The sequence below is a fragment of the Jatropha curcas genome, chromosome 7 (genome assembly GCF_041381405.1).
Source record: "Jatropha curcas cultivar XTBG-Jc1 chromosome 7, XTBG_Jcur_1.0, whole genome shotgun sequence".
NCBI classification, from domain to species: Eukaryota; Viridiplantae; Streptophyta; class Magnoliopsida; order Malpighiales; family Euphorbiaceae; genus Jatropha; species Jatropha curcas.
The window spans coordinates 2,070,896-2,096,951 of record NC_143157.1 but is presented as its reverse complement, the minus strand read 5'-3'; the positions used below and the strand labels follow the sequence as shown (position 1 = coordinate 2,096,951).

Sequence of the window (26,056 nt, the reverse complement as noted above, 5' to 3'; positions counted from 1 at the left end):
TAAAAGCTCCGCCTACAACTCTTACATGATTGTGGTTCAAAAAAAATAAGTTTTGACATTAGTAGCACACAATTACTATTTAATACTCCATTTATACTCAAATGTACTAATCATTCTCTTAATTATGACATTAATTTATATGATTCCTTGGTTTATAGTAAATGTTATACTGCTCGGATTCCACTTTAACGACAATATTTCATCCCTCAGTTTCACTTTAATAGCAACGTTTCATCTTTCATAAAAATTAAGAAAATAATTAGAACATGTTTGATTTTCTAAAAATACATATTAGAATATATAAATTGCTCTTTTTATCTTAAAATTAAAATTTTCTATTTTGATTTTTCTACAAAATCAATGCTAATTTTATCTTATAATAAATATGGTTAAAATTGAAAGAAAATTATTTTTTATCAACAATGATAGAATTATTATTAAAGGATTGAAAATGAAAATTAAAAGTTACCAATCTAAGAAGTAATCCCTAGCCTACCGACTATTCCAATACACTCATCTACGCGTGTTCATCAAACCCTCTAAATTGCCCAAATCGATCCAAATCAATCCAAAATTGCGGTTTTAAAAGATTGATGGTTTGATTTGGTTTGATTTTATAAAATTTAAAAACTAAATTTTTGGTTCCATTTACGATTTTAGAGTCAAAACCGTCCAAATCAAACCATTATATATATATGTTTTGAACTTTTAAATTCAATTTAATTTTTTTGAATGAAATTTCCTTTGTATTGATTAATTTATATTGGATAGTAAATAATGAGATTAGTTTATATTAGATAATAATTGAACAATAATTTTTTATAGAAATTAGATAATTATCTAATTATTTTTATAATATTCAAATGTTAAATATTTATATAAAATTAGATTAATATATATGCACAAACTATATGAGTAAAACTATAAATTTTTATAATTTTTAATAATAGATGTAATTAAATCAAATTTAAATTCTATATTTATAAATTGCTTAATTATCTTACTGAATATATAATATTTTTTATACTATACTAAGAATATACATATATAAAAATTAATTTAAAAATTTCTAATGCCTATTCAAAATCATGTGTATCTTATGGCATAATTTTAGTACTTTATTTTTCATATTTAGTATAATGTTAATCTTTTTTTTTTCTTGTGAACTAAATGAATGAAGAAGTTTAATTTCTCTTATTTCAAACCGTCTAAATAGTCAAACCAAACAACCGTCAAAGGTTTGGTTTGCTATGAAATTTTTTATGGTTTGATTTTATTTTAATTTTTTTTAAGCCATCACTTTAGGTTTGACAATTATTATATTCAAACCAAGTCAAACCAACCCACAAACAGCCCTACACCCACCCTAACTCAGATTGATAAGAAAACCAAAACCAAGAACAAAAAACTATAGAAAACCAAGAACAAAAAAATGCAGAAACTTCTCTTAAGGTAAGAGAAGGATACTGACAATAACGAAAAAAAAAAAAAAATCAATAAGATAGCGAACCGAAAACTTAGAAGCAAGACTTGAGAACTAAAACATCAATACAGCTCGCACGAACACAACCATAATAAGACAACAAAATTAAATCTATGCTAAGAACGAAGATGCAACAACCACTCCTTTTTTCGCTAGACTATCAGCAAGGTAATTCCCATTTCTATGGACGAAAACAAACTGAACCTCCTTAATTTGATCTATAACATAATCAAACCTATTAAATTTTATCCACAATCTTCAAAGTCTATTATGCTTTTGCAAAATCCAATATAACTCAGTTTTTTAAATCAGATTCCACGATTAGAGGACAAAGCCTAAAAGTCGATTACCAATAAAACTTGATGGATGCAAAAGTAAAAAGAATTTCAGCTTCATTAGAGTCAATAATTCCGATCGAATGAAAGAAAGCACTTTACAGAGCCTGAACTATCACTCAACACACCACCAACACCCACAGAGCCCGGCTTTCCTAGAGAAGATCCATTAGTGTTGAACTTCATCCAACCTACTGTTGGATTAATCCAAAAAGCCTCCTTAATAGAAATCAACGACTTCTTGCCAATTGCACGACCTGACTTACATACCCCTATTGGAAAAGCAAACCAATCAGCCAGATTAAAGGATCCCTACTGATCTTTTGCATTTAATCATTCGAAACTTCTAACTTTAATCAATTCCACCACCTTTGGGTGATTGGTTTGCTTTTCCAGCCGAGGTCTTAAGTGAAAAAAAAATAAAATGTTTATTTGTTGCTATTAAAGTGGAACGAAAAGAATATTATCCTTCCTCTCTATTAATTTTAATACTTTTTGACTTTTTGTAAAAATTAAAAAACTGATTAAATCATCTCAATTCTAAAAAAGAGCTCACTGTTCCAAAAAGATTGTCACATTTCTTTTTTTTTACAAATTTTAAGAAAATGTAATTAATATAGCGATAATTTATGTGTTTCTTTTTCTACCCTTATTTTTTATCCTTATTCACATAATAAATTAGCTCTAAATTTATATATATAATTAAATGCAATTACATATAAAATGTGAATTTATTGAAGGATAAAACAGGAAAAAAAACTTACTATAAATAGAAGTGAACAATTATTCTAAATACTTGTGAACAATTATTTTGAGACATCCCAAAATGCAATAATGATCAATTTTTATAGGATAAGCAAATAATAATAATAATTAAATTACTCTACCATTAATTTCTGTAATTAAAAAGTAAAGTTACCAGACATATGTAGATAAAAGTAAAATTATACATGTTGATTTTTTTTAAAATGTCATATTAAAAAAATAAGAAAAAAAATCAAAAACTATAAAAAGAACATAAGTAGTATTACTTAAACCCTATTAACGAACTAGTCGAAAAATCGAGTTTCACGAGCAGATATTTAAATATCATTTTATTAATTATTATAGTCAATTATATTATTATTTTTGATAAATTATTATGCATTGGCAAATTGTTAGGTAGAATAATTAAAAATCCTACTTGAAATAATTAATAATGGTTCAAAATGATTTGTAATAAAATGACTATGATATTATTTGCAATAGCATAATATTGTAAATCTATAAGTGGCTTTATCAAAATAACCCCACAGTGGAGGTAGTACCATATGTTGAAATTAGCCAAAGATGATTGAAAAAAACTTTGTAAATTTCATTATTAAAAAAATTTAGATAGTTGAAATTGATTAAATAATAGCAGGGGAGAAGCTAGGAAACAAAATTATGTAGAGGAAATTTTTAAATATGAGAGATACCTAACCGGGTAATTATACAAATATCAAAATGAAACTTAAATTGAATTGGATTTGATTATAAAAAAAAAATATTGAAATTTTTTATTGAAAATTATAAATTCATGTTTTACATTGATTTTACAGAAAACAAACAATGTAATAATGCAAAGATTTTGCTAGAGATAGTTTGTACAGCAAATTGTTGTAGTTATTTTCTATTAACATTAAATATGGATCTTTGGTGTCTTCTGTGCCTGGGATTTTCTTCCTCATATGATCTTCGGTGTTGAGCTTCGTAGGCTTCATCCAACTTTGTATATTTGTGAGCTCGTGCCATGAGTGCATCAAAAGTTAGAGGAGGGTCTATACTCAAACTCTCTAGTAGCTTGTTATATTTGCAATTCTTCGCCATGGCACTAATGGGCACTTCATCATTCACGTTCTCAATCTACATTGCCATTCTTTGGAATCTAGAGATATACTATCTCAATGTCTTATCATTTTCTCCCTTTTGGTCTATTAGATCAGACGAGATTTTCCTATATGACACACTTTTGATGAACCGAGCTAGGAATGCGGTGGCTAGTTGGGAGAACGATTGGATGGATCCTGTAACATCCCTTCCCAGTCCACCCGTAAACCCGAATGAACCGAGTCGAGACGCTACAATCTGGTTGACTCTATGTCCTGTCATGCTGATATCATAATGTATACTGACTATACTATCATGCTGTTGCTTTCTACATTAGTAATGTGCTTAATATTTACACGACATTATACTAGTGTCCAAAAGGAAATGGGCCCAACTATATGCCCTGTACATGCCATGATAAATATAGACAGAATTAAAATATCAAAATGAGTAGCTACCCTAAAGACTAGATCTTCAAAAGATGAACTGCAGCAGTTGTAAGATGATTCTCTACGGTCCAGACCCAAAACCTACGAGTTAAACAAGTAACTCGCTGAGCAAATAAAGCTCAGTGGATATCTCAACTTATAAATAAACATGCAAGCACACATATCATTATACTTTCATGATATCAATGTATAAATAAACATATAAGCACATATTGCATTAGCTTGTCAGTAGTTTACTTACTGTTCATTATGCTGTATGACTTATGAAATTTTTACATCATATAAGTGAGAAATAATATAATCTCCGAACTGTATGGCTCCATAGGGTTACAGTGAAACCGAAGAGATAAGAAGAAATGTATGAATATTGTATGAAACTGGATGAATACTGGATGGCTGGGCTGATATGGCCCATATATAATCATATCCACTCAACGGCCTGTAGTCAGAGTACCAAACTGTATGGGGCGCAGATCTGCTATCCTATGTCGCGACATAGTCTTATCTACATGGTTTCTGCCTAACCTCAATGGAGCATATTATCAGTATTTCAAGAATACAAAACAAAAGCATATTCAATTCTTCATCAAATTCATAACCCATGTTGTTTACCTGTATGCTGTCTCATTCTTTCATGCTTTTACTTCGATTTATCTATAGCTATTGGTTTCCAGCCTGCACAGGTTATACTATGTTGGTCACAGCTCTCAATTTATAACTCCAATTTAGGTGATTCTACATTCTATGGTTAGATAACACATTAGGCTACAAATTTGTCTTCTACCACATCTCTTAATTACATTGGTAAGGTAGTCAAATATTTACTGAAATGAGCAACTTCCAATCCGTCTAGACTGTTGATTTCCAGCCTGCACAGTCTGTACTATTTTGGTCATATCTCTCAATTTATAACTCCAAATTAGGTGATTCAAAAACTCATGGACAGCTAAAACATAGAGGAACAAAAAACTCTTGTATACCACTTCCTAATTCCATCGTTAAACAGAGTCAAAATCAGGGTGAAGTTACTGGTCAGTGGTCGAACAAACTTGGTTCAGTATGAATTCAATATTTATTTCATTCATTCAATTCATCCCATGCATTATCACCATTTACAGACCTCTAATTCAACATTCAGTAATATATGTTTTCATTATCAACACACTACACAAGTATTCATGCAAGAAAATGTGAAAAACTAAAAGAGATATCAAACCTTCAACCAAAACAGCTTTAAAGCTTCTTCTTAGCTTCCTTTTCCTCCTACTTTGAGCTCCCCTCTCCTATACATAATAACTCTTATAAATCATCTAAAATATCACAAAAGTATGAACTTTAAGAAAAGCTACTTACTTGGATAGAGTTCTAGGTTGAATTTAGTGTTTAAATCACATGAAAATTAATGGAGAAAGGAAGGAGATGAAGAGAAAGATGAAGGAGATAAAGAGGAAGATGAACAAGACGTTGAACTGTGTAGGAGCTTCTGCCCTTTTAGGACAGTCCTTCTTCTGATGGTCTGATGCTCCGCATATCATGCATCTACCAGTCACCATCCAACAATCTCCACCATGTCGTCTGCCACAATGCTCACAAGGAGGAAAAGTATAACCATCTGACCATGTACCTCTACCGGTGCCTCCACTAGTTCCTGTGCCTGACCCTCAACTACCACCGGCAGAACTAGCCACGACTGATACCGCTGGCATGTTAGCACCTCTAGATGTGCCTTGGCTAAAGGGACGCCTAGGACCAACTGAAGTACTAGCACCTCTGAATCTCTTGCTCTCCGACTGGTATGTACTGGGTGCACTCTGAGTCTGATCTCTCTTCTGCTGAGACCGCTGGCGTCTGGTACGCTGACTGGCCTGAATTCGCTCTATCTCTTGAGCTGACTCTACCAAAGCTGAGAACTCTCTAACTCTGGAAGCTACCACTCCCATCTGAATCTCATCGTTCAGGCCCTCCTGAAACTTTTTACATCTCTCTACCTCTGTAGCCACTATTCGGTCACCATACCTGCTGAGTCTGGTGAATTCTCTTTCATATTCTGCAACTGACATTCTGTTCTGTCTAAGGTATAGGAATTCCTTCCTTCTCGCATCAAGGTAAGCCTTTGTGATGAACTTTTTCTTGAATTCATCCAAAAAGAATTGCCAGGTACGCTGCTCTGCTGGTACTCTCTGTTGAACAGTAGTCCACCATGTGTATGCCTCCTCTATCAGTAATGACGTGGCACAAATCAACTTGTCCTCTGGTGTACACTGTAATTGCTCCAGGACTCTTAAAGTACCATCTAACCAATACTCAGCTGTTTCTGGATTGTCATCCTTGCTAGCTCTGAATTCTTTTGCACCATATTTTCTAAGCTTTTCTAGTGGGGACTTTCTTTCTCTGTCTACTACTACTGATGCCTGAGGTATCACCCCTGCAATCTGTCTAAACGTATCTGCAAGTTGCTTTAACAGCACCTCTTGACCTGTTGCTACTGGAGCCTCACCCTCCACTGCTCTGGAGGCGTGTGACTCGCTTCAACCAAAAGAGCTTTAAAGCTTCTTCTTAGCTTCCTTTTCCTCCTACTTTGAGCTCCCCTCTCCTATACATAATAACTCTTATCAATCATCTAAAATATCACAAAAGTATGAACTTTAAGAAAAGCTACTTACTTGGATAGAGTTCTAGGTTGAATTTAGTGTTTAAATCACATGAAAATTGATGGAGAAAGGAAGGAGATGAAGAGAAAGATAAAGGAGATAAAGAGGAAGATGAAGATGAAGATGAAGAAGACGTTGAAGATGAAGATGAAGAAAGCAAACTGAAATGGAAGTCTCGTATACTTCCCAACTATCTCTTTAATTGTATGGTACAATTACCAAATAATACCTACATTTTCTACATGTTACATTTTAATACCTCAACTTAATATTTTAGTGCAAGTAAGTCTTACTCCTTATACTTTAATCTTTTTGTTTTATGCAAGTAAGTCCACTTCTCTTACTTATTTAAGTTACATCCCATTCTACCCCACTCTGGAGTTAAATGGCTCGAACCGGATTCTAGTTCGGCCCGACTCGGCAACGACTCGCTTCAGTAGGATGTCACAGATCCTATTTTGAGAGCCTGATACCATTCTTGGGATGCCCCCTTAAGTGTGATTGAGAATGTAACACCCCTTCCCGGTCCACCCGATAACCCGAATGAACCGAGTCGAGACGTTACAAACTGGTTGACTAAATGTTCTGACATGCTGATGTCATAATAGTTACTGACTAGTTTATTATACAGAAGTTGTTTACATTAATAATGTAATGAATATATACATAACATGATACTAGTTTACAAAATGAAATGGGCCCAACTGTGTGCCCTGTACATGCCATGAAAGGAAAATAAAAAGATACACATCAAAATGAGTAGCTACCCTGAAGACTGTGTCTTCAACAGATGAACTGCTGCAGTTGTAAGCTGACGCTCTCTAGACCAGTCTCAAAAAAAAACCTGCGAGTTAAACATGTAACTCGCTGAGCTATACAAGCCCAGTGGATATCTCAATATAGAAAGACATAATTAAGCACACATATATGCAGAAAGAATTATGTAAGTACATATAATCACACATAACATACGGCTTTCATTTCACCTTGATGATCTTTCTTACTGTTTATTTTACTGTCTGATTCATGCATTAGCAAGTTAAAATATCTGTATGGCTCCATAAGGTTATAGTGAAACCGAAGTGATAAGATAAACTGTATGAAACTGGGTGAAACTGTATGCTATAGGCCCCGAACCGGATTCGCCTATGCCAATAATGTCCGTTTTGGTGCCCCTAACCGGATTTGCACCGCACGGTTTAATCATATCCACTCAACGGCCTGTAGCCGGAGTTTCAAACTGTATGGGGCGCAGATCTGCTATTCTATGTCGCGACATAGCCTTATCTACATGGTTTCTACCTAACCTCAATGGAGCTTAAGATTAGCATGTCAACAATGTAACACAATAGCACATAAATGGTTTCACAACGTCATAGTTCATCATATTGATTTGATTTCACACCATATAAATGCTTACATGTTGTTTTAATCCATGTTCTTATATTATATTTTTGTTTTACAATGATTGGATGCATGCATGTTGAGCAAAGGAATGTAATTGTATAGAAAATGAAGTCCAAAATGCATGAAAACACAAGTCGCGAGCGCGCAGGGAAAAGTCGCGAGCGCGAGATGCTTCCCAGGGAGAAGTCGCGAGCGCGTCTTCAAACCTCGCGAGCGCGAGAAGTGCAATCGAGAGTCAGAGAGGTTTCTGGCTCAAGTCGCGACCGCGCAGCACAAGTCGCGAGCGCGAGATGAAGTCGCGAGCGCGCTTGTGGAGTTCGCGAGCGCGAAATGCGCAAACTGAGAGTCAGAGAGCTTCTGGCCGAAGTCGCGACCGCGCATGTGAAAGTCGCGAGCGCGAGATGTGCCATTTGAGAGTCAGAGAGTTTTTGGCCAAAGTCGCGACCGCGCATGTGAAAGTCGCGAGCGCGAGATGTGCCATTTGAGAGTCAGAGAGTTTTTGGCCAAAGTCGCGACCGCGCATGTGAAAGTCGCGAGCGCGAGATGTGCCATTTGAGAGTCAGAGAGTTTTTGGCCAAAGTCGTGACCGCGCATGTGAAAGTCGCGAGCGCGACTTGCTTTCCAGACCGCGCGGGCGCGCGACGTGTTTCCAGATTGTGCAGTCTGTGTTCTTTTGGCCATAACTCTCAATATACAACTTCAAATTGAGTGATTCAAAAGCCCACGTAAAGATAACACATAGAGGAACAAATAACTCTTCTATGACAATTCCTAGTTCCATCATTTACTGAGGTCAAAATCAAGATGAAGTTGCTAGTAAAATTTCAAGCAAACTCTGGTTCATAAACTCATTCCATCCCTTGTTTTCACATCATTTTCAATCCTCTCACGCCACAATAAGCAACATATGATCTCATGAGCAACACTCCACACAATTTTTCATGCAAAGAACATGGGAAATAACAAGAGATATCAAACCTGTCTTGCCACAAAGCTGGGGCTCTGTTATAGCTTCTCTTTTCTGCTACCTTTGAACTTTCTTCTCCTATACACAAGAATTCTCATAACTCATCTCCAATATAACTCAATTAAAGAGTGAATAACATATAACTTCAAGGAATTCTACTTACTTGGAGTGGACTTACTGCGTAACTTGCATGAAAAGTGCAAGGAAATGGAAGGGAAACGTAAGAAGAAAATGAAAAACGTGAAAATAGGAAAGTGAAAATGATAGGAACGGGTAGACTCTAGAAGAAGTGATTTGGCTGTGTAAACTCTCTAATTGGTACCTCAAGTATACAAAGGCTACAACTTACTACCCAAGCTATATGTTTGGAGGCAAACAAGTCCTAAACTTTCCATGCAAATAAGTCCACTTATCATCCATTCTACCCCAACCAGGTTTGGTTCAACCCGACTCAACTCAAGAGGATGTTACAGAGAAGACCTTGCACATGAGATCTTCAGGATTAGTCTGGAGGTACATCATGGTTCAAAAAGTTGCCAGATGACTTCGGGGATTGGTGGATCCGTCATAGGGTTGGAAGTTTGGAATCTTGAACTTTGGAGGGAAAGCTACACCCAGGATATTGGTCAACAATAGAGAGTCCTCCCTAAGACCGTAGTCTCCCGCTTCTCCTATTTCTTTGCACTCCCTGACCAGTTCTTTGACAACGTTTCGGAGATTAACATTATCCATAATTGGTCATGTGTGGCTCAATTCTAGACTATAGGGAGCGGCTATATTGAGGTTCGCCTCTGATCCTGCCTCATGGAGTTGTTCAGATGCTGGGTGGCTTTGTCGCTTAGGTGATGGTAGAGGCACACTGTGTTCCTTGTGGCTTAGATTCGTTGGTTCACTTGGGGGCATTAGTTCGCCACATGGATGGGAGGTTTTGAGAAGACGCTTTAGCACTGTGGTGAACTGCGAGTATGCTTGAGCTAGGCAGCCACCACATGAGGGTCGATTGTCTGTGGAGGAGGCATCACGGCCTGTCCAGCCGCTTCAGTATGGTTGTCATCCTAACCCTCCAGATTATGGGGTTCGACCTACCTGTTAGTAATGGTATTCAGGGGGGAAAAGGTTGGGATTATTGGGGATTGAAGGTGTGTTTCATGCTCACCACACCAATTGTTAAGTTCTCATAAATTGAGGGTTTTAGAATTCAGAATTCGTCCCTTCTAGGCATAATTGAGAATATATAGATTGATAAAGAGATAATTATAGTTGGATAAGAATAGTATAAATCCTAGTTCATATGTTAATTAGAGTTTATTTAGGAATCTAATATCTTTTTATATTATTCTTTTATATATTTTATTATTGTATATTATCAAATATTGAAATTTTTTATTGCAAATTATAAATTCATGTTTTACATTGATTTTACAGAAAACAAACAATGATAATACAAAGGTCCTGCTAGGGATGATTTGTTCAGCAAATTGTTTTAGTTGTTTTCTATTAACATTAAATAAATTTTAAAAATTAAATTAATCAATTAAAATATATAGATAAATGAATGAACGAATAATTTTTATTTTTATAGATATAGAATTCGGATAGATTTATAATTAGATATAAAAAAGAATTAATAATTATCTAGTTATTTAATAATATGTTATTATAGATCGTAAATAGATATGTAATTAGACTTATACTTAAATACTAACACTTACCTAATTATTTTTTATTAATATTAAATAAATTAAAAAAATAATTTAATAAATAAAATATATAGATTAATCAACAGACAATATTTAACTCTAATGGATAAAAATAAATTCTAGAAAATAAATTTATCAATTAAAAAAATATAAATAAATGGAGAACTGAATTTTAATTAACATACTGATATATTTTTTATATTGAAAATAATTATATAGTGCAAAAATATATATTAAAATAAATTGAGTAAAGATGCAACTAGTGAGTTTCTTGTCTTCTTTATCTTCATCTTCCTCATTGCCTTGATGTTTGTTGGTCGTATACTGTAAGCTTTTATACTATATATGACCTCATCTTGAGCAGCTTTAATTGCCTCCTCCCTTCTTGTCTTAATGTCTCACGATAATCAAATTTTGAGGACCAAGATTTGTGATCAGTGAAATGAAACCAAAATTGAAAGAGCAACAAATAATAAAACAAAAATATTACATTGTAAAAGCAGAAGATAATAAAATAAAGAACTCATGAAAGTAAAAAAAAAAAAATATATTAAATTGCAAATGCAGATGTTAATGAAATATTAAATTGCAAAAGCAGAAGATAAAACAGAGTAAATACCTCGTAGCAAAACCAGAATACAAAGAACTCATGAAAATCTAGTTGTACGGTTGAAATATGGATTAGATTAGATGGGTAGATTAGGTTAAATTCAAAACTTATCACTAATTAAAAATAAGCAAATTGGTCAATCAAAATAAAAAAAAAAAAAAGAAAAAAACTTAAAATTTTCTTAAAAAAAGAAAAGTAGAATACTGCACAAAGAGAACGCTGTCTAAATTTCTCTTTGTTTCAGCTTTCACACACACACACATATATATACAGGGTAAGCATTTGATTAACCAAACTGAACCAAATCAAATTAACTTGATTGCAATTTATCTGAATATAGTTTTATAATATTCAAATTCGAAACCAAATGATAAAATAATTGATCCAAATAGAATTAATTTGGTTTGAATTCGATTATTCCATTTAAATAATGTAATAATTCCATCTAACAACATATGTAATTGTCATTCCATTAAAATCTCTCAAAAGTTAAACCTTAATCAAACTCAACCTCAACCGTTTACTATCACCACTACCACCACACTCCACCATCATCTCAACCACCACTACACCACCATCGCATCATTATTAATACAAAAAAAATCCTTTTGAGTAAAAAAATTAAAAGAAAATAAGCAAAAAAAAAAAAAGGTAACAATATAAAAGTTAAGTTATTGAAAAATATTTTTTTTACACATAATTTCATATATTTTTATTGAATAAATTAAATTACAATATAAAATTATGAGTATATGATCTTTTTAATGATTCTTAACTATTATAACAAAATAAAAGAATAAAATATAATTTTATTGCATGTTGCATATTAAAAATAGAAATAAGAATTCATTTTCCTATTCTCATTCTCTTATTTATTTCATTTTATTTCACCTATCAAATATAGTCTTACATTATGAGAAACACGCATATCTAACTTAAAAGTTTAAGCTAATAGTTGGTGATAGAGTGAAACGATGCTTGCAATGATAGTCGAGTGCTGGTGATGGTAGAAGAATGACAGTTGAGGTGATGATGGTCGAGTGCTGGTGATGGTAGAAGAGTGGTAGTTGAGGCGGTGGTGGAAGAGTAATTGTGGTGGTGATGGCGTGATTATTAATAGTGATGTGGTAATTACTCACATAATTACAAATAAACACAAGATCGAATGACAGTCACATTTCATAAATTTTAGTTACATAACCAATGGATTGTTAATGCATTTTCATTGCATTACGTGTCATTACATAGCATTACATATTCAATTACGTTACGTTGCATTTCATAATCTTAGTTTTATTAGCTCTTTCACTTGATAACCTGAAATTTCTTCTAATATTTTTCAAAGAGAAATTTATAGTTTCCACGCATTTCATTAAGGCTCACCAAATGCAATCAATATTTCTTAAACATAATCATGAAAAAGAGTGGAAATCAAAACCTAGTCTATTCGAGCAACCTATAAACTTTTTACCACCAAATAAAGCATTTTAAACAATTTGTCCAAAATCCCAAAGTATGCTACCAAAGTAAATCACTTCAAGCTCCAACAAAGTCCTTCTATACAATGTCTAAACGTCAATAATCTATGTTGACAGGACAATTTACAAAACTTGAAATGCAAAAATAGTAAAATTAAATACTAAACATGATCGATACTCCCATAAGAGTACCCAGGTAAGTGGAACTTGAAGCAACTAAATCACAAGCAACATAAGAATAAGGGTTAACGTATAGCAAAACATTCACTTTCAAAACAGCTTTGTGTTTTATTTCATTGTCCACTGAAATATTACAAAAGCCTTAAAAGCTCCTTTCAAAGGGGAAGAAGATAAGCCAGAGATATGGCAGGACAAGATGCCTCGACAATATACCCCCGACAAACTGGGTTGAAAAGAACATGCCTAGAGATTAACATGGATACAGCGGATTTGAAACTCTACGCTCTCCTGCTACATATTCCACAACCCAACAACACCGAATAAAGTTGCACTAAAAAGAACAAAAACGGATAAAAAAGAAGAGCGAGCATGAATTAATTCCTAATTTGTTAGAACTTTCTCACCAAAACCTAACAACATTGTACACCTCTATTCCTGCAGCCCCACCCAAACTTACATCCCCCTCTCAATGATAGCCACTTCTAAGAGTATGGTAACAAAGATGGCTAAGACAACTAACTAAAAGACAACAAAAACCAAAAAACAAAATAACATGAATACTCCAGTATTGTAAAAGAGACAGTCCACGACACTAAGCACCAAGTATTCTAAACCATTTAAGATGTTCTTCCATTAATCCCACGCACTTGTGACCCCTGAACCATATCCTCCATATCCACCAGAAGCCCCATATCCACTGCTGGTGTTTCCACCACCATAATAATCTGAGTTGCCCCTACTGAATGAAGAATCTCTTCGGAAGTCACGACCACCAAACCTGCCTCCTCCCGAGCGACGATTCCTTCCTCCTCCATAAGAGGATCGGGCTGCATAACGAGAGAGCCAGGCAGGTACTTCTTGATTTGATTCTTGCATTAAATCAGCTAGCGCTCTTGCCAATGATGAATTACCCTCATTGAAGAAGGCAGTAGCAAGACCAGTTTTTCCAGCTCGTCCTGTCCGTCCAATACGGTGGACATAATCATCAATATCATTTGGGAGATCAAAGTTGACCACATGTGCAACATGAGGAATATCAAGTCCACGTGCTGCAACATCAGTTGCTACCAAGATTGGGGTGTTACCACTTCTAAATGATCGCAATGCCTGTTCCCTTTCCTGCAAGATTTAGAAACAAACTTGTGAAAACACCATAGTGAGCTGTGATGAGCAACAACAGAGAATCAACCTACAACATTTAGCCATCATTATCCAATTCTCAGCATTTTAGATACAGGGAACGGTGACATAATGGTACCCCTTTTACAATAATTCAAACAAAACCAAACCAAACTAAGCCTTGATCCCAAACTAGTTGAGATCACCTATATGGATCAATTTCCTAAATTACACCCAGTTTAGGACTACATCTTCAGAAAGATGTAGGGCCAAGCTAAGTCCTTATGCACTACTTTCCTCCATGCCACCTTAGGTCTATCACTCCCTTTCTCATCTATTATCACTTCAGTGTGCTCAATCCTTACTGCTGCATTTGAATTATGAAATTATGCAGTACAAATTTTAGGATGCTCATACACTAGAGTGATCAGTGTGTCCGAACGATAATATTTCATATGATTTACACGTCTTTTTAAAGTTAATTATAACAAATTAGTTTAAAATGCTTCATAGTGACCATGCATTGCTAGATAGCAGTCTAGGGTTCACAACCAAGAGGGGCAGCTCTATTCTTTTTTCATTTTAATAATCACATATTGCAGCAGCATGATTGATTCCTGCAAATCTTTGGCTGATAAGTATAGCGATTAGCAAACTAGAGAGGCCAGGAATTAAACCCAAGTGGTGCAGAGGCAAGGTCCCACATTTAACACCAGGGCATCTCTCGACGTGTTTCCAAGTAATGATGGGGCACATTTTCAAGTCTCAAAAGCACCAACAGCACATGGATATGTTAATACCCAAGACTTCAAATTCCATCTCCTATAGTTACCCAACTTAGATGGAGCATTACATAGAAACGCCCTTTTAACTTTTCAAATTAAAAAGTGCTGACAACTGGTAAAGAGCACAACATTAAGCACATGAGAATGTATAAGAGAAGCATTGCATTATAACTGATGTCAATCAGCACACTATCAAATGACAAGTCATAAAGATGCCCAAATGATGAAGTTACTGCCCCAATCTCGTGTGTGTATGTGTGTATGCACCATCACAAGTGTTAATTAGCACCAAGAAAGAAATCTAAAACAATTTTGGTCCAAGTAAGATGATACTCGTTTGTTTTTTATATTTATTAATTATGGAAACTTGGATAATGCACCTGCCAGAACAGCACATGTGCTAAAACATAAAATAAAAATATTGACTAGCATGACATAGTGAATCATAATGATATTTGACAATTTCAAAAAAAAAAAAAAAAAGGAAATTTTGGAAAAGGACTACATATATATTGATGACCTCTCTGTCCCCCTTGCACATTACCTTTTCGTATTTTATGAATGTGCATGGGGTGTTTATATATGCCTCAAGGTTAGACAAAATTCATTTGACACTAGTCTTAGAGCATGTATTATCTAATTTATAACAAAAGAAACTGTTATAATTGATACTGGTAAGAAAATTTAAAAATTTTCAATGCTTCAGCGCCAAAGCACATACACAAACTTTAACTCCTAAAAAGTTCCCATCGCATTAGGTTTTATGACAAATTGGGCCGAGTTAGACCAGAACTCAATTTTTTGGGCATAAAACTTGAGCCTTCTTGCAAGCTTGTCCTAGGCTGAGTACAGCAATAAAGAAATGCTAGTAAACATGTGTACAGTTAGGTGAGCATTTGCATTTCCAAATTAATCTAAGTTTTTCTAAACTTCCAAAAGTTGTCACACTCCTACCAACATTTGTTGATAAAATGACAAATTTGCCCATGAGAAAAACTCGGCAGAAGTTCTTTTTAAGCTTTTTCAGTATTTAGGCCTCATTTGCAAGTCTCGAGCGAATCATCTATCAAGATCTAAAAAATAAAAAGAAATATGCTATTGATTTTTCTTGTTCAGTGAACAGCAAGGGGAATACAACATTCAGTCCTATCATATACACGAGCTTATGGACCTTCTGTCTCCATATCCAAGCCACATTATTCTGGTTTACAAGTTTTGGCACCTTACGATCAATTTAGCATATCACATTGCAAGAATTTGAATACAAGTGAATCCAACTCAACCGATCCGCTCTCACAACCCAACAGACCTTGTTAAGTCAAGATATAAGCAAACAGAACAAGGAACAGAAGCAGAGGATGGGTTAAATCCAGATCTGACCCCCAAATCAGTGGATGCATTTAGAGATTAAAATAAAGAAACAAATGCCAACAGATGACCAATCTATGGACTCAGAAGCAGGTGGTTGTCTCCTCCAATCATCAATTCACAAAGCAATGTGAATCCGAATAATTGAAAATTTTAAGTCTGAATTAATGGTCAATAACTAGATATTCAGATATGACATCTGAAAAGTAGAAATTCAGAATGGCAATCAAGAGAGCGAAGCACTTTTTTCATGAAAGAAAAAAAAAAAAACAAATTAACAGATGACTTTGCAATGCAGAGGCGCTATATTGATTGATTTTTTTTTTTTTTTTTGAGCAAATTGGACATATACACACTAATGCTGTTCTCCCCCCCCCCCCCCTTCTATCTCTCTCTCTCTCTCTCTCTCGATCTCGACCCACTACTGCTGTTCTCCCAGCAAAAAAAAAAAAAAAAAAAAAAACAAATTCAACGGAAAAAAAAAAAAATCTCAGAGGCAGAAAATATAGTGATCCCATGTATAAAAATGTTCCAACTGCTATGAAGAAAAATACCTGTTGTGTTCTATCACCATGTATGCTGGTGGCAGGGAACCCATTAATGCACAACCAATGTTCAAGCGAATCAGCACCCTTCTTTGTCTCCACAAAAACTAAAGTTAAAGCTTGCTGAAAAAATTATCAAAAAAAAAAGCAACTTTTAAAGATTATAATTAAGATTCAATAACAAGAAAGTAATGTTACTAGCCACTCAAACCATCCACCAGATTCAAGGCGAGGTTTGCATGCAGGGAAGGAAAGAAATGCATGCAAATAAAAATGGCAAAAGTTTCTTTCTCCAGTATTACCTTGCCTTGGACACCGTTTGCCCTCTGTGCATGAAGAAGGTCCATGAGGTGACTTCTTTTGTCAGACTCGTGAACAAATTCAACTCTTTGAACAATCAAATCTGTACTTGAGCCCACTCGTCCGACAGCCAAAAAGATATAATTAAACAAAAAATCAGAAGCTAGCCTCTGCATGACAAGAAGATGGAGGAAGGTATCAGATGGATGAAATTTGAAGAATCATTCCTTGCGGATGATCTAAGCAACTTAGACCAAACTCTCTCTGACCACAAGTTAAGCAACTTTTTTGACTCGTACATTCACATAAATTTGGCGATCCCATAGAAATCAGTAATTACTTATCAACTAGCAAATTGACAATGCCAAGAGATTAAACAAAAAGTTAGAGGCTTCTTCATAGTTATTAAAGGCGCGCCTGAAGTGCGCCTTACTTAAGGCGAAGTGCGCCTTACTTAAGGCTCAAGGGATTGAGCCTCAACGGTCCTGAGGCAGGCGACTTCACTCAGGCTATCGCCTCTAGGTAGAGGCGTGCGCCTTTTTTGCGCCTAAGGCTCGAGAAAGGCGTGCCTTTCTATTTTCTGTTTTCCAGAACAAGTCACCTAGGGGTTTTTTTTTTTTTTTCCCATTATAAAGCTATCTAGCCAACATCAACTTACACAAAATAAATAAATATAAAAGAAATAAAATGTAACACAAAAACTGGTGATGTGCTTTGTGATCCAACCTCCATTCCTTCATCTAGCACTCACCTCTTTCAATTTTTCCTCCTACATTTACTTTCTATTTCTTTTCTTTTTTTTCATTTTTTTTATTATACTCTTTTCTGTCTTAATTTTAATATCTTAAAATAAAACTTGTCATGTTGTTTTTTTTCTGATTTATGTGTGTTTCTCTCCATGCTTTCTACTTTTTTTTTTTTTTCATTGATATCATAAAATATATTTTTTAGATTTATGTATTTTATCCTCTTTTTTTTTTTTTGTGCCTCACTTCACTCAGGCACGCGCCTTCTCTTGGAGGCTAGCACCTAGGCTCCAGCAGCCCTTTGTGCCTTAGTTCACCTTTCGCCTTTAATTACTATGGGCTTCTTACACAATTAAGAGCATTAGCATCAGCAAGAAACATTTTCTATTTATGTTCTTTATTTTCTTCTATGAAAAAAGCAAAATTGCTGGAAAAAGAACATAATAGCTCTACTAAATTTAACCAAAAGGAAAACCAACCTGTATCTCTTTTGGAAAGGTAGCACTGAAAAGCATTGTCTGTCTAGCACCTGGTCGAGGCATGTCATTTTGTTCCACAATTTTTCTTATTTGTGGCTCAAAACCCATATCCAGCATCCTATCTGCCTCATCTAGGGCCAAATACTTGACCATCTGTAATGAAACTCTAGCTCTCTCCAGCAAATCTACCAGTCTTCCTGGAGTTGCCACAAGAATATCAACACCTCTCTCCAGTTCCCGCAACTGATCAGAGAAATTTCATCCATTAAAAAATAGATTATATTTATCAACTGCAAACACAGTAACACTAGATAGAATTACGTGCTCAAGATTTACATTCAATTTCTAATACAAACAGGAAATAAAACGAGGCTTCTCCAAGCTGACCCTTAGAGACAGAAGGGAGGGAATAGTTTAACAAAAGAACTAATACAAGCAACAAACAGCACACTTACAACCTTTAGAAGTTATAGTTTATTTATAAAAAAATAAGCAAGCCATCAGGAATAATCATATGATGAACAGACAATGGATTTGATGAACTGGCATTCAACAAAAGCCTCAAAGATCATTGGGGTTCGATCTTGTAGGAAAATAATGAAGCTTGCTAGTCAGAAGGTAAAGTATCAACGGAAAATACAATATTTCAATAGCCAAGAGAATTTGGCTTCCTAAACATATGGTTAACTGCTGAAGTCAAGGGAAAAGTCCAGGGAATCTTATTAATGTTTAAGATTTGCAGATATAAACTGGAGTAACATGTAATACTAAAAACAAAAATGGATGGCTGTTCAAGGCTGTGAAAAGTTATTACAGCACTATAGCAGCTGGACTAAATAGAATAACTATGAACAAAATAGAGGGAGAATCAAGAAGACACTACCATCATACCAGATACTCATTACTTCAGAATACAAAACAACCTTGATAAATCATTGCCAAGGCTTCGTTTGCTTGAAGGTTCTATAAAAAAATAGAAAAAAACATTTTGAAAAAGTTACATTTTCTTCTTGACTGCAAAATCAGCAACAAACTATTTTCTAGCATTGGAAAATGTTCTTCTCTTTCAGGAACTACGCCTTTTTGAAAGATTGGACCAATGAAAATTCCACCTTTTCCTATTTATAGATGCATCTCGGAGAAAACAATACTTCGGGAAGTGATATTAGGAGATGATCAGTGGTTTTTCAGTACTTGAATGGGTACAAGCCTACGTACTTCCCGTACGATTACTTTCTTTTTGAACACATGAGGTTATTTTCCTTGACAAAGGCGCAATTTTCCCTTTGACTAGGAAAACATTTGTTATCAGGCAACTTTCCTTAGTGCCTCAAACACTGTAAAATACCTAGAAATGCGTTCGACGAAACAAATGGCACTCAAAAAGTATTAAAAAGAAAAAAGAAAGCTAAATTTCATATGTAACTGTGAAAAGCCTTCAGAGCATAACGAGGCCCATAACAACTATAAATTTCAAACAGAGATTCTAACACATAGAAAAAGACCAACTTGTTCTGGAAAGAATCTAAACCCACAAACCCCTTAGAAACTGTAAACTAGAATCAAATACAATAGAATCCATTCTGCAGGATATTATAAAAGTTAAAAATCTGCTCTCTTACATGTTTGGCCATGTTAAATGTAACAAATGCCAATATAACAAAAGGGGAAAAAAAACAAGAAAACCTCAAATTAAAAACGATGTAACTCTTAACTATGGGCTCGAGCTCCACAAAAGATAATCCAGAGCTCACAAATAGATTAATTGGCACAGATAAGCACTCAGATACAGAGGCTGCATCACAATGTAGTGGTACTAAAAAGATTGTCCATTTTGATATTATACATCTGATCTGTATTAATTTGATTTGGGTACAAGTTCAAATACAAATGCCAGGATGTTAGATTCACAAATTTTAAACTAAGTTGAAGTCGACTAGTAGGGGTCAAGTAGACTAGGACTTTAAAAGAAGAAACAAAAACAAAAAGGGTTGACCCCCGGTTCCATCAGTACATTGCCTTGACAAAATGTTGGCATGCCAAACAATAACAGAAAAGAAAGAATAAATATTAATTTTCCCTTGCAATAATAACAAAGATGGGACTCCAACCAAGAATTCTTTAGAATACTCATGTACACACACTATTCAGCCCCCAATAATTCAAAAATAGGGTCAGCCTCTCCCAGACAGAAAATATGCCATGCCTACTAGAATGATAAGTGAATTGAAAGTTGTACCACAAACCTAAGTTCAAGTCTGCTTTCAAGCTTGAACACAATTTTCGCCTGCTTGACATAGCAAAAGAAAAAAATAAGAATAAAAGAAATGTTTCTCATTAGACAAAAGGTTCCGTTTGGTTTGCAATTTCTGTTATGAGCCTCAAAAAAAAAAAATTGTAACCCCGCCCTCATTCAGATTAACAAAGGATAACTCTTTACCTTTCAAATAATTGAGGCTTCTATTTGTTATTGCAAAAGAATAGATATCACAATGATGGAAACATCTGAGGCTTCTTGAGAAAGTGTTCATCACACTGGTAAATTTTCCAACCCCAAGTTATCCATTATCCAAAAACCAGTAACTTTAGATTTCAGAAAACACTCATAAAGAACAAATACTGCCAGAATGGCCTAAACGTCAAATCAGATTGACAAACTAGATTCTTTATCTAGCATAAAGATATTGTACACAATCCAATTATTAAATTTTTATATAATGATAACAACACATTTGATCAGGTCCAAAATGTCTCGTTAAAGAGTCAGATTCCAACCATGTCCCTCAAAGCAAGACTTCTTTGGATCAACCGAATGCAATCAACCTGCACAATACACACCCTCCCACAGCACAGTAGGCCCATCCACAACATGGACACGCAGCTTTTTCACAAAGTAACTGGAATATTTTGCAGAGAGCATTCTCCACAAAAACTGCATTTATGAAGAGTGTTCCTATAAGGTGCCTACCCTTAACAATTTGACTATAGAACCACCAAAACACAGCATCACATGCTATCTTTTAATTTTAGACATAGAAATATAATAAAGGGACATAATTTGCTCAACTTCCAGTCTTGCAATAGAACACACAGAAGTAGAAAATAAAGCCCAGCCACATAACATCAACCATATCTTAAGAAAAAAGAGATTCATCAAGACAAGCATCCAAACTTGGTCAGAAAAGGAGAAAACTAGAGATGGATACACTAAATAGCATATTATTAAACAGAAAAAAAAAAAAAAATCAGCATCATGCATCAGAATATTTGCAATGGTACAAGAAACCAATAAAAAATTCTTAATCAAAATATAATTGCACAAAATGGTTGCTATTGCTTTCTCTCACAAAAGATAAGGGCGATAAACATCCAACACAAAAATATATATTAAGAAAAAAGCCAAATGACAACATGTCAACATCAAATATCATCAATCAATGAACAATATAGAACATACTCAATATCAATAAAATACTAGATAATGCAATCACCACAACCCCGAACATGATAAAAAAGGGAAAAAAGAAAAGAGCTAGTGGTGAATAAAAGGCAAATAAAATAATACAAACCTGTTGATTAATTGGTGCTCCTCCATAGGCCACAACAACCTTAACACCTGTTTGATAAGAGAATTTCCTGGCTTCCTCATGTATCTGCAATCATTGGGAAAATATATGACTCACTCACAGTATGTGGGACTAAAAATGAGCACATCATATGAACAGCCAGCAAAAAAATGCACCTGCATTGAAAGCTCCCTGGTTGGAGAAAGAATTAGAGCAAGAGGATACACTGTGCGTGCCCCACGCAGTGGTCTCTGTGAACACTGCCCTTGCATTTTCATAATCCCACTAATAATTGGGAAACAGAAAGCAGCAGTCTTACCAGAACCAGTCTGGGCACATGCCATCAGATCCCTGCCTGAAAGAGAGATTGGGATGGCATGCCGCTGCACAGGTGTTGGTTTCACATACTTGCACCTGCGAATGTTCTGGTTTAATGCTTCACCCAAGTCGATCTCTGCAAAGGTGTTTACAGGTGGAGGCACATTTTCCCCACTTGTCTCAACTGGAATATCCTCATATGCATCAAAGTTAATACCAGTATTCTCTTGCTCACTAAAATCCTGCTCTGTATCGTCATCATCACCAAATGGGTTCACTTCCCGATCTCTGCCACCCCAACCACCACTTCTTCCACCCCAACCACCACCTCTACCACCACCACCATACCCAGATCGATAATCATTCCGAGGACCTCCCCAACGGGATCCACTGTGTCCCTGACGATCATTACTTGATGCAGGACCACTATAAACTGGAGCAGCTGGTGGGTCTGAAGAGGGAGCACGGTTACGAAGATGTGGGGGGACGTAAGTGGCTCGGCTAGGGACTGCTGATGTTGTGCCTATATTTCCATTATTAGCAGAAGCACCAGCAGATGTGTTCTCAGCTGCAGAATTTGCAGCCAAATCAGCCCATGAAGTTCGTGTACTCATTACAATTCACAAAACCCTAGCTACAATTGGAAAAATTTCTTATCCAAAAATTATTTTACTTCCAACTCGTCAAAGCAAATTCCTCAACAAACTCTAAGAAATCTCACTTTTCAATAGCAAAACTTCAATTTAAACTTCAATTTAACGCCTGTTCAAAACCTGTCCAAACAAATAAATCCATCAAATTTCACGATCTGCAAACATACAACTAGCACTCAAGAAAACAATAGAGAGAAAAAAGAAACAATAGAAACACAAGGGTTATTTTTCCTGCCAAAAGCAAATTCAACAGAAGCTCCACAGTCAGAATAATAAATCACACTAGTTTTAGAAAAAGGACAGGAAGAGAACTAAAGCAACCACAACTATTAGAAAAGGCCTACCAAAAAAGATGATATCTTTTTATCAATGACCAAAGAAAAGCAAAATCAAAACTGATCTGCTCAATCAATGAAACAAAATTACACAATCCAACTCAAAATCGAAATGCAACAATTCTGAACCCAAGAACACATAATCTACCTTAATTTTTTCTTACAAACATAATGAACAAGCAAAGTAAAGCAAATCTATCTATCCATGCATACAGAAAGAGAAAGAGAACCTGTCAAAGAAAGAGAAGAGGCAAAAACCCAAGAAATCGAAGAAACGTACCGAAGATGCTTCTAAGTAAGATCCAGAGGAAGAAGAAGGTATAAGAATAAGAAAACCCTAAGTATATGCCTTGTAATGGAATTTATTTAGGAAGAAGAAAAACATAAATATCTTTTCTCTCTCTAGAAATATACGCGTTGTGTCTGTGTGATTCTCTCTCTAACAATATGTAAATATTTATGAATCCTATTTTTATTGTTTCTTTCACGCCTTTCGCTTCGCCTTAGCTTGCGTTGCGTGCTTTAAAAAAAAAAAAAAAAAAAAAATCTTTTCCACTAGGAATCAAATTAAATTCTTCCAATTTTCTTTCAATGTAAAAAACGTTACTCACATTAAAAAATAATACTAATTAAAAAAAATTGCGGCTGGGATGTAGCGTCTCACAAAAGAAAGACCTTCCTAAGTAAGTTACTACACCTTCACCTTTACGTTTCCACCATTATTTATTAAAAAAATTATAATTATATCCTTATATTTTATTAAAAAAATTACTTTAGTTTTGTATATTTATTAGATCTTTTTACGACGTACGATATAAGTTGACTATATTCATTATATTCTTTTTTTAAAACGTATCTTGCACGTTAACTGTACTCGTTATATATTTGTATTCTTTTAATTTTTTTATCTGTATAATATTGAAGCATGAGTTTATGTTTAGATTAAAATAAATACAGTTGCTTAATTTGTATTGGATTTAATCGAACAAGCTACTTGTAATGCTGCTTCTTATGTACTTAATTATATTATATTTATAATGAAGTGGTCTCAAAATAAAATTCAACATAATCTTTAGATCTAATCCTTCAGTCCCTAATTTATAAATACATATTTTTAAAACGTTAATAAATGCCTAAAAAGAAAATCAAGTCATCATTCATTCTCTAACCTCCAACTCTCAATCTCAAATCAATATTTATATACAACTATAATGAAAAATAATAATAAATTATTTTTTACTGCTTGATAAAGAAAAGAAATGAGCAGATGATCTGAATTGATAATGGTAATTACTTTATAGTGACAGTATTATTTATCCAGTGCATTAAAGAAAGCAATATATACACATGTACATAAATAATTGAAACTCCAAAAAGTAATCCAAAACAAAAATATATTGTTCTAGTTTTTTTTTTAGTTTTATAAACACTATTTTCTTTCAAGTAAAATAAATTTAGAATATAATAGAAAAAATATTAAGAAAATTAAAGATGTTTAATCATCAAGAGGTCATCTATTTATGCAAGAGACATAAATCTCTTACTAAATTAAAGTGATAGTAGTTACAAATTAATTTAGTAATGAAAAAGAAAATAAAAAATAAAAAATTGTTATTAAGAATAGAATTCTTTTCGAAACTCAACATATAACAAGAAACAAATTATATTAAAAAATTATCAATTTGAATTTCAAAAATTAACCCTTTCTTTAACTGAAAATGGTGTAATTTAATGAATTTTGATGTTGATAGGTCAAAAAAAATATAGCTAAGTCAATAAATGAAAATTACAGAGAAAATAATGTTAGGATCTAATTTTGTTTCTCTATTTTTCTAAGTTGTAAATTTAAAATAAAAAAATAAATAAGTTAATTAATTAATAAAAAAGATTACATAAATGAAATGTTCTGTTATCGCCAAATAAATCCTCAGTTTTTTCCAACAACCATACAGAAAAGAAGATTATATTTTTTTCTTTTTTACTATCTATATATATTTATTTAAAAATAATTTTTAGAAATCATATTCAATCAAAATGTGATTTTTTTTTTTTTGTTGTCTTAATCAAATTAAATTCTTCCAATTTTCTTTCAATGTAAAAAACGTTACTCACATTAAAAAATAATACTAATTAAAAAAAATTGCGGCTGGGATGTAGCTTCTCACAAAAGAAAGACCTTCCTAAGTAAGTTACTACACCTTCACCTTTACGTTTCCACCATTATTTATTAAAAAAATTATAATTATATCCTTATATTTTATTAAAAAAATTACTTTAATTTTGTATGTTTATTAGTTCTTTTTATGACTTACTATATAAGTTGACTATATAAGTTAATTAATTAATAAAAAAGATTACATAAATGAAATGTTCTATTATCTCCAAATAAATCCTCAGTTTTTTCCAACAATTATACAGAAAAAGAAGATTATATTTTTTTTCTTTTTTACTATCTATATATATTTATTTAAAAATAATTTTTAGAAATCATATTCAATCAAAATGTGATTTTTTTTTTTGTTGTCTTAATCACAGGTATCCCGAGCCCACTAGTCTAGAATTAAATTCTAGATTTAGGGTCGGTCCAAGAAGGAGTAATGTTCTTTCAGCGAGTATTTGCTCGCTCCAGAAAGATCGAACTCTCAACCTCACTTAAGGGAGAACAATGTCTAACCACTCATCTAAACACTCATTGATATAAAATGTAATTTTCGAATTGTCTAAGATTAAGGTT

The 26,056-nt window shown here is 33.9% G+C and overlaps 1 protein-coding gene across 2 annotated transcripts; it reads right to left on the bottom strand.

The window, feature by feature from the left end:
• Window positions 1–13,196: 13,196 nt before the first annotated feature.
• LOC105644335 (DEAD-box ATP-dependent RNA helicase 37) lies at window positions 13,197–23,768 on the bottom strand. 2 transcript variants are annotated; one of them, XM_089723904.1, is made up of 7 exons: window positions 23,553–23,768; window positions 22,193–23,107; window positions 22,020–22,103; window positions 18,451–18,693; window positions 17,228–17,395; window positions 16,935–17,048; window positions 13,197–14,227 (listed from the first exon to the last, which is right to left on the bottom strand). In XM_089723904.1, the coding sequence occupies exons 2-7, from the start codon at window positions 22,946–22,948 to the stop codon at window positions 13,742–13,744; spliced, it is 1,851 nt and encodes a 616-aa protein (XP_089580030.1). In that variant the 5' UTR covers window positions 22,949–23,107; window positions 23,553–23,768; the 3' UTR covers window positions 13,197–13,741. The 2 variants fall into 2 exon arrangements, with proteins under 2 accessions (XP_089580030.1, XP_089580029.1); XM_089723903.1 differs by having other exon boundaries at window positions 23,603–23,768.
• Window positions 23,769–26,056: the final 2,288 nt, after the last annotated feature.

Excerpts from the sequence above, each read along its gene's own strand:
- LOC105644335 (XM_089723904.1), bottom strand. The coding sequence starts at position 22,948 with ATGAGTACACGAACTTCATGGGCTGATTTGGCTGCAAATTCTGCAGCT. Across the intron at positions 18,694-22,019 it reads GAGCACCAATTAATCAACAG|TTGCGGGAACTGGAGAGAGG; the intron begins GTTTGTATTATT and ends TTCTCTGATCAG. Across the intron at positions 14,228-16,934 it reads ATGGTGATAGAACACAACAG|GAAAGGGAACAGGCATTGCG; the intron begins GTATTTTTCTTC and ends TAAATCTTGCAG.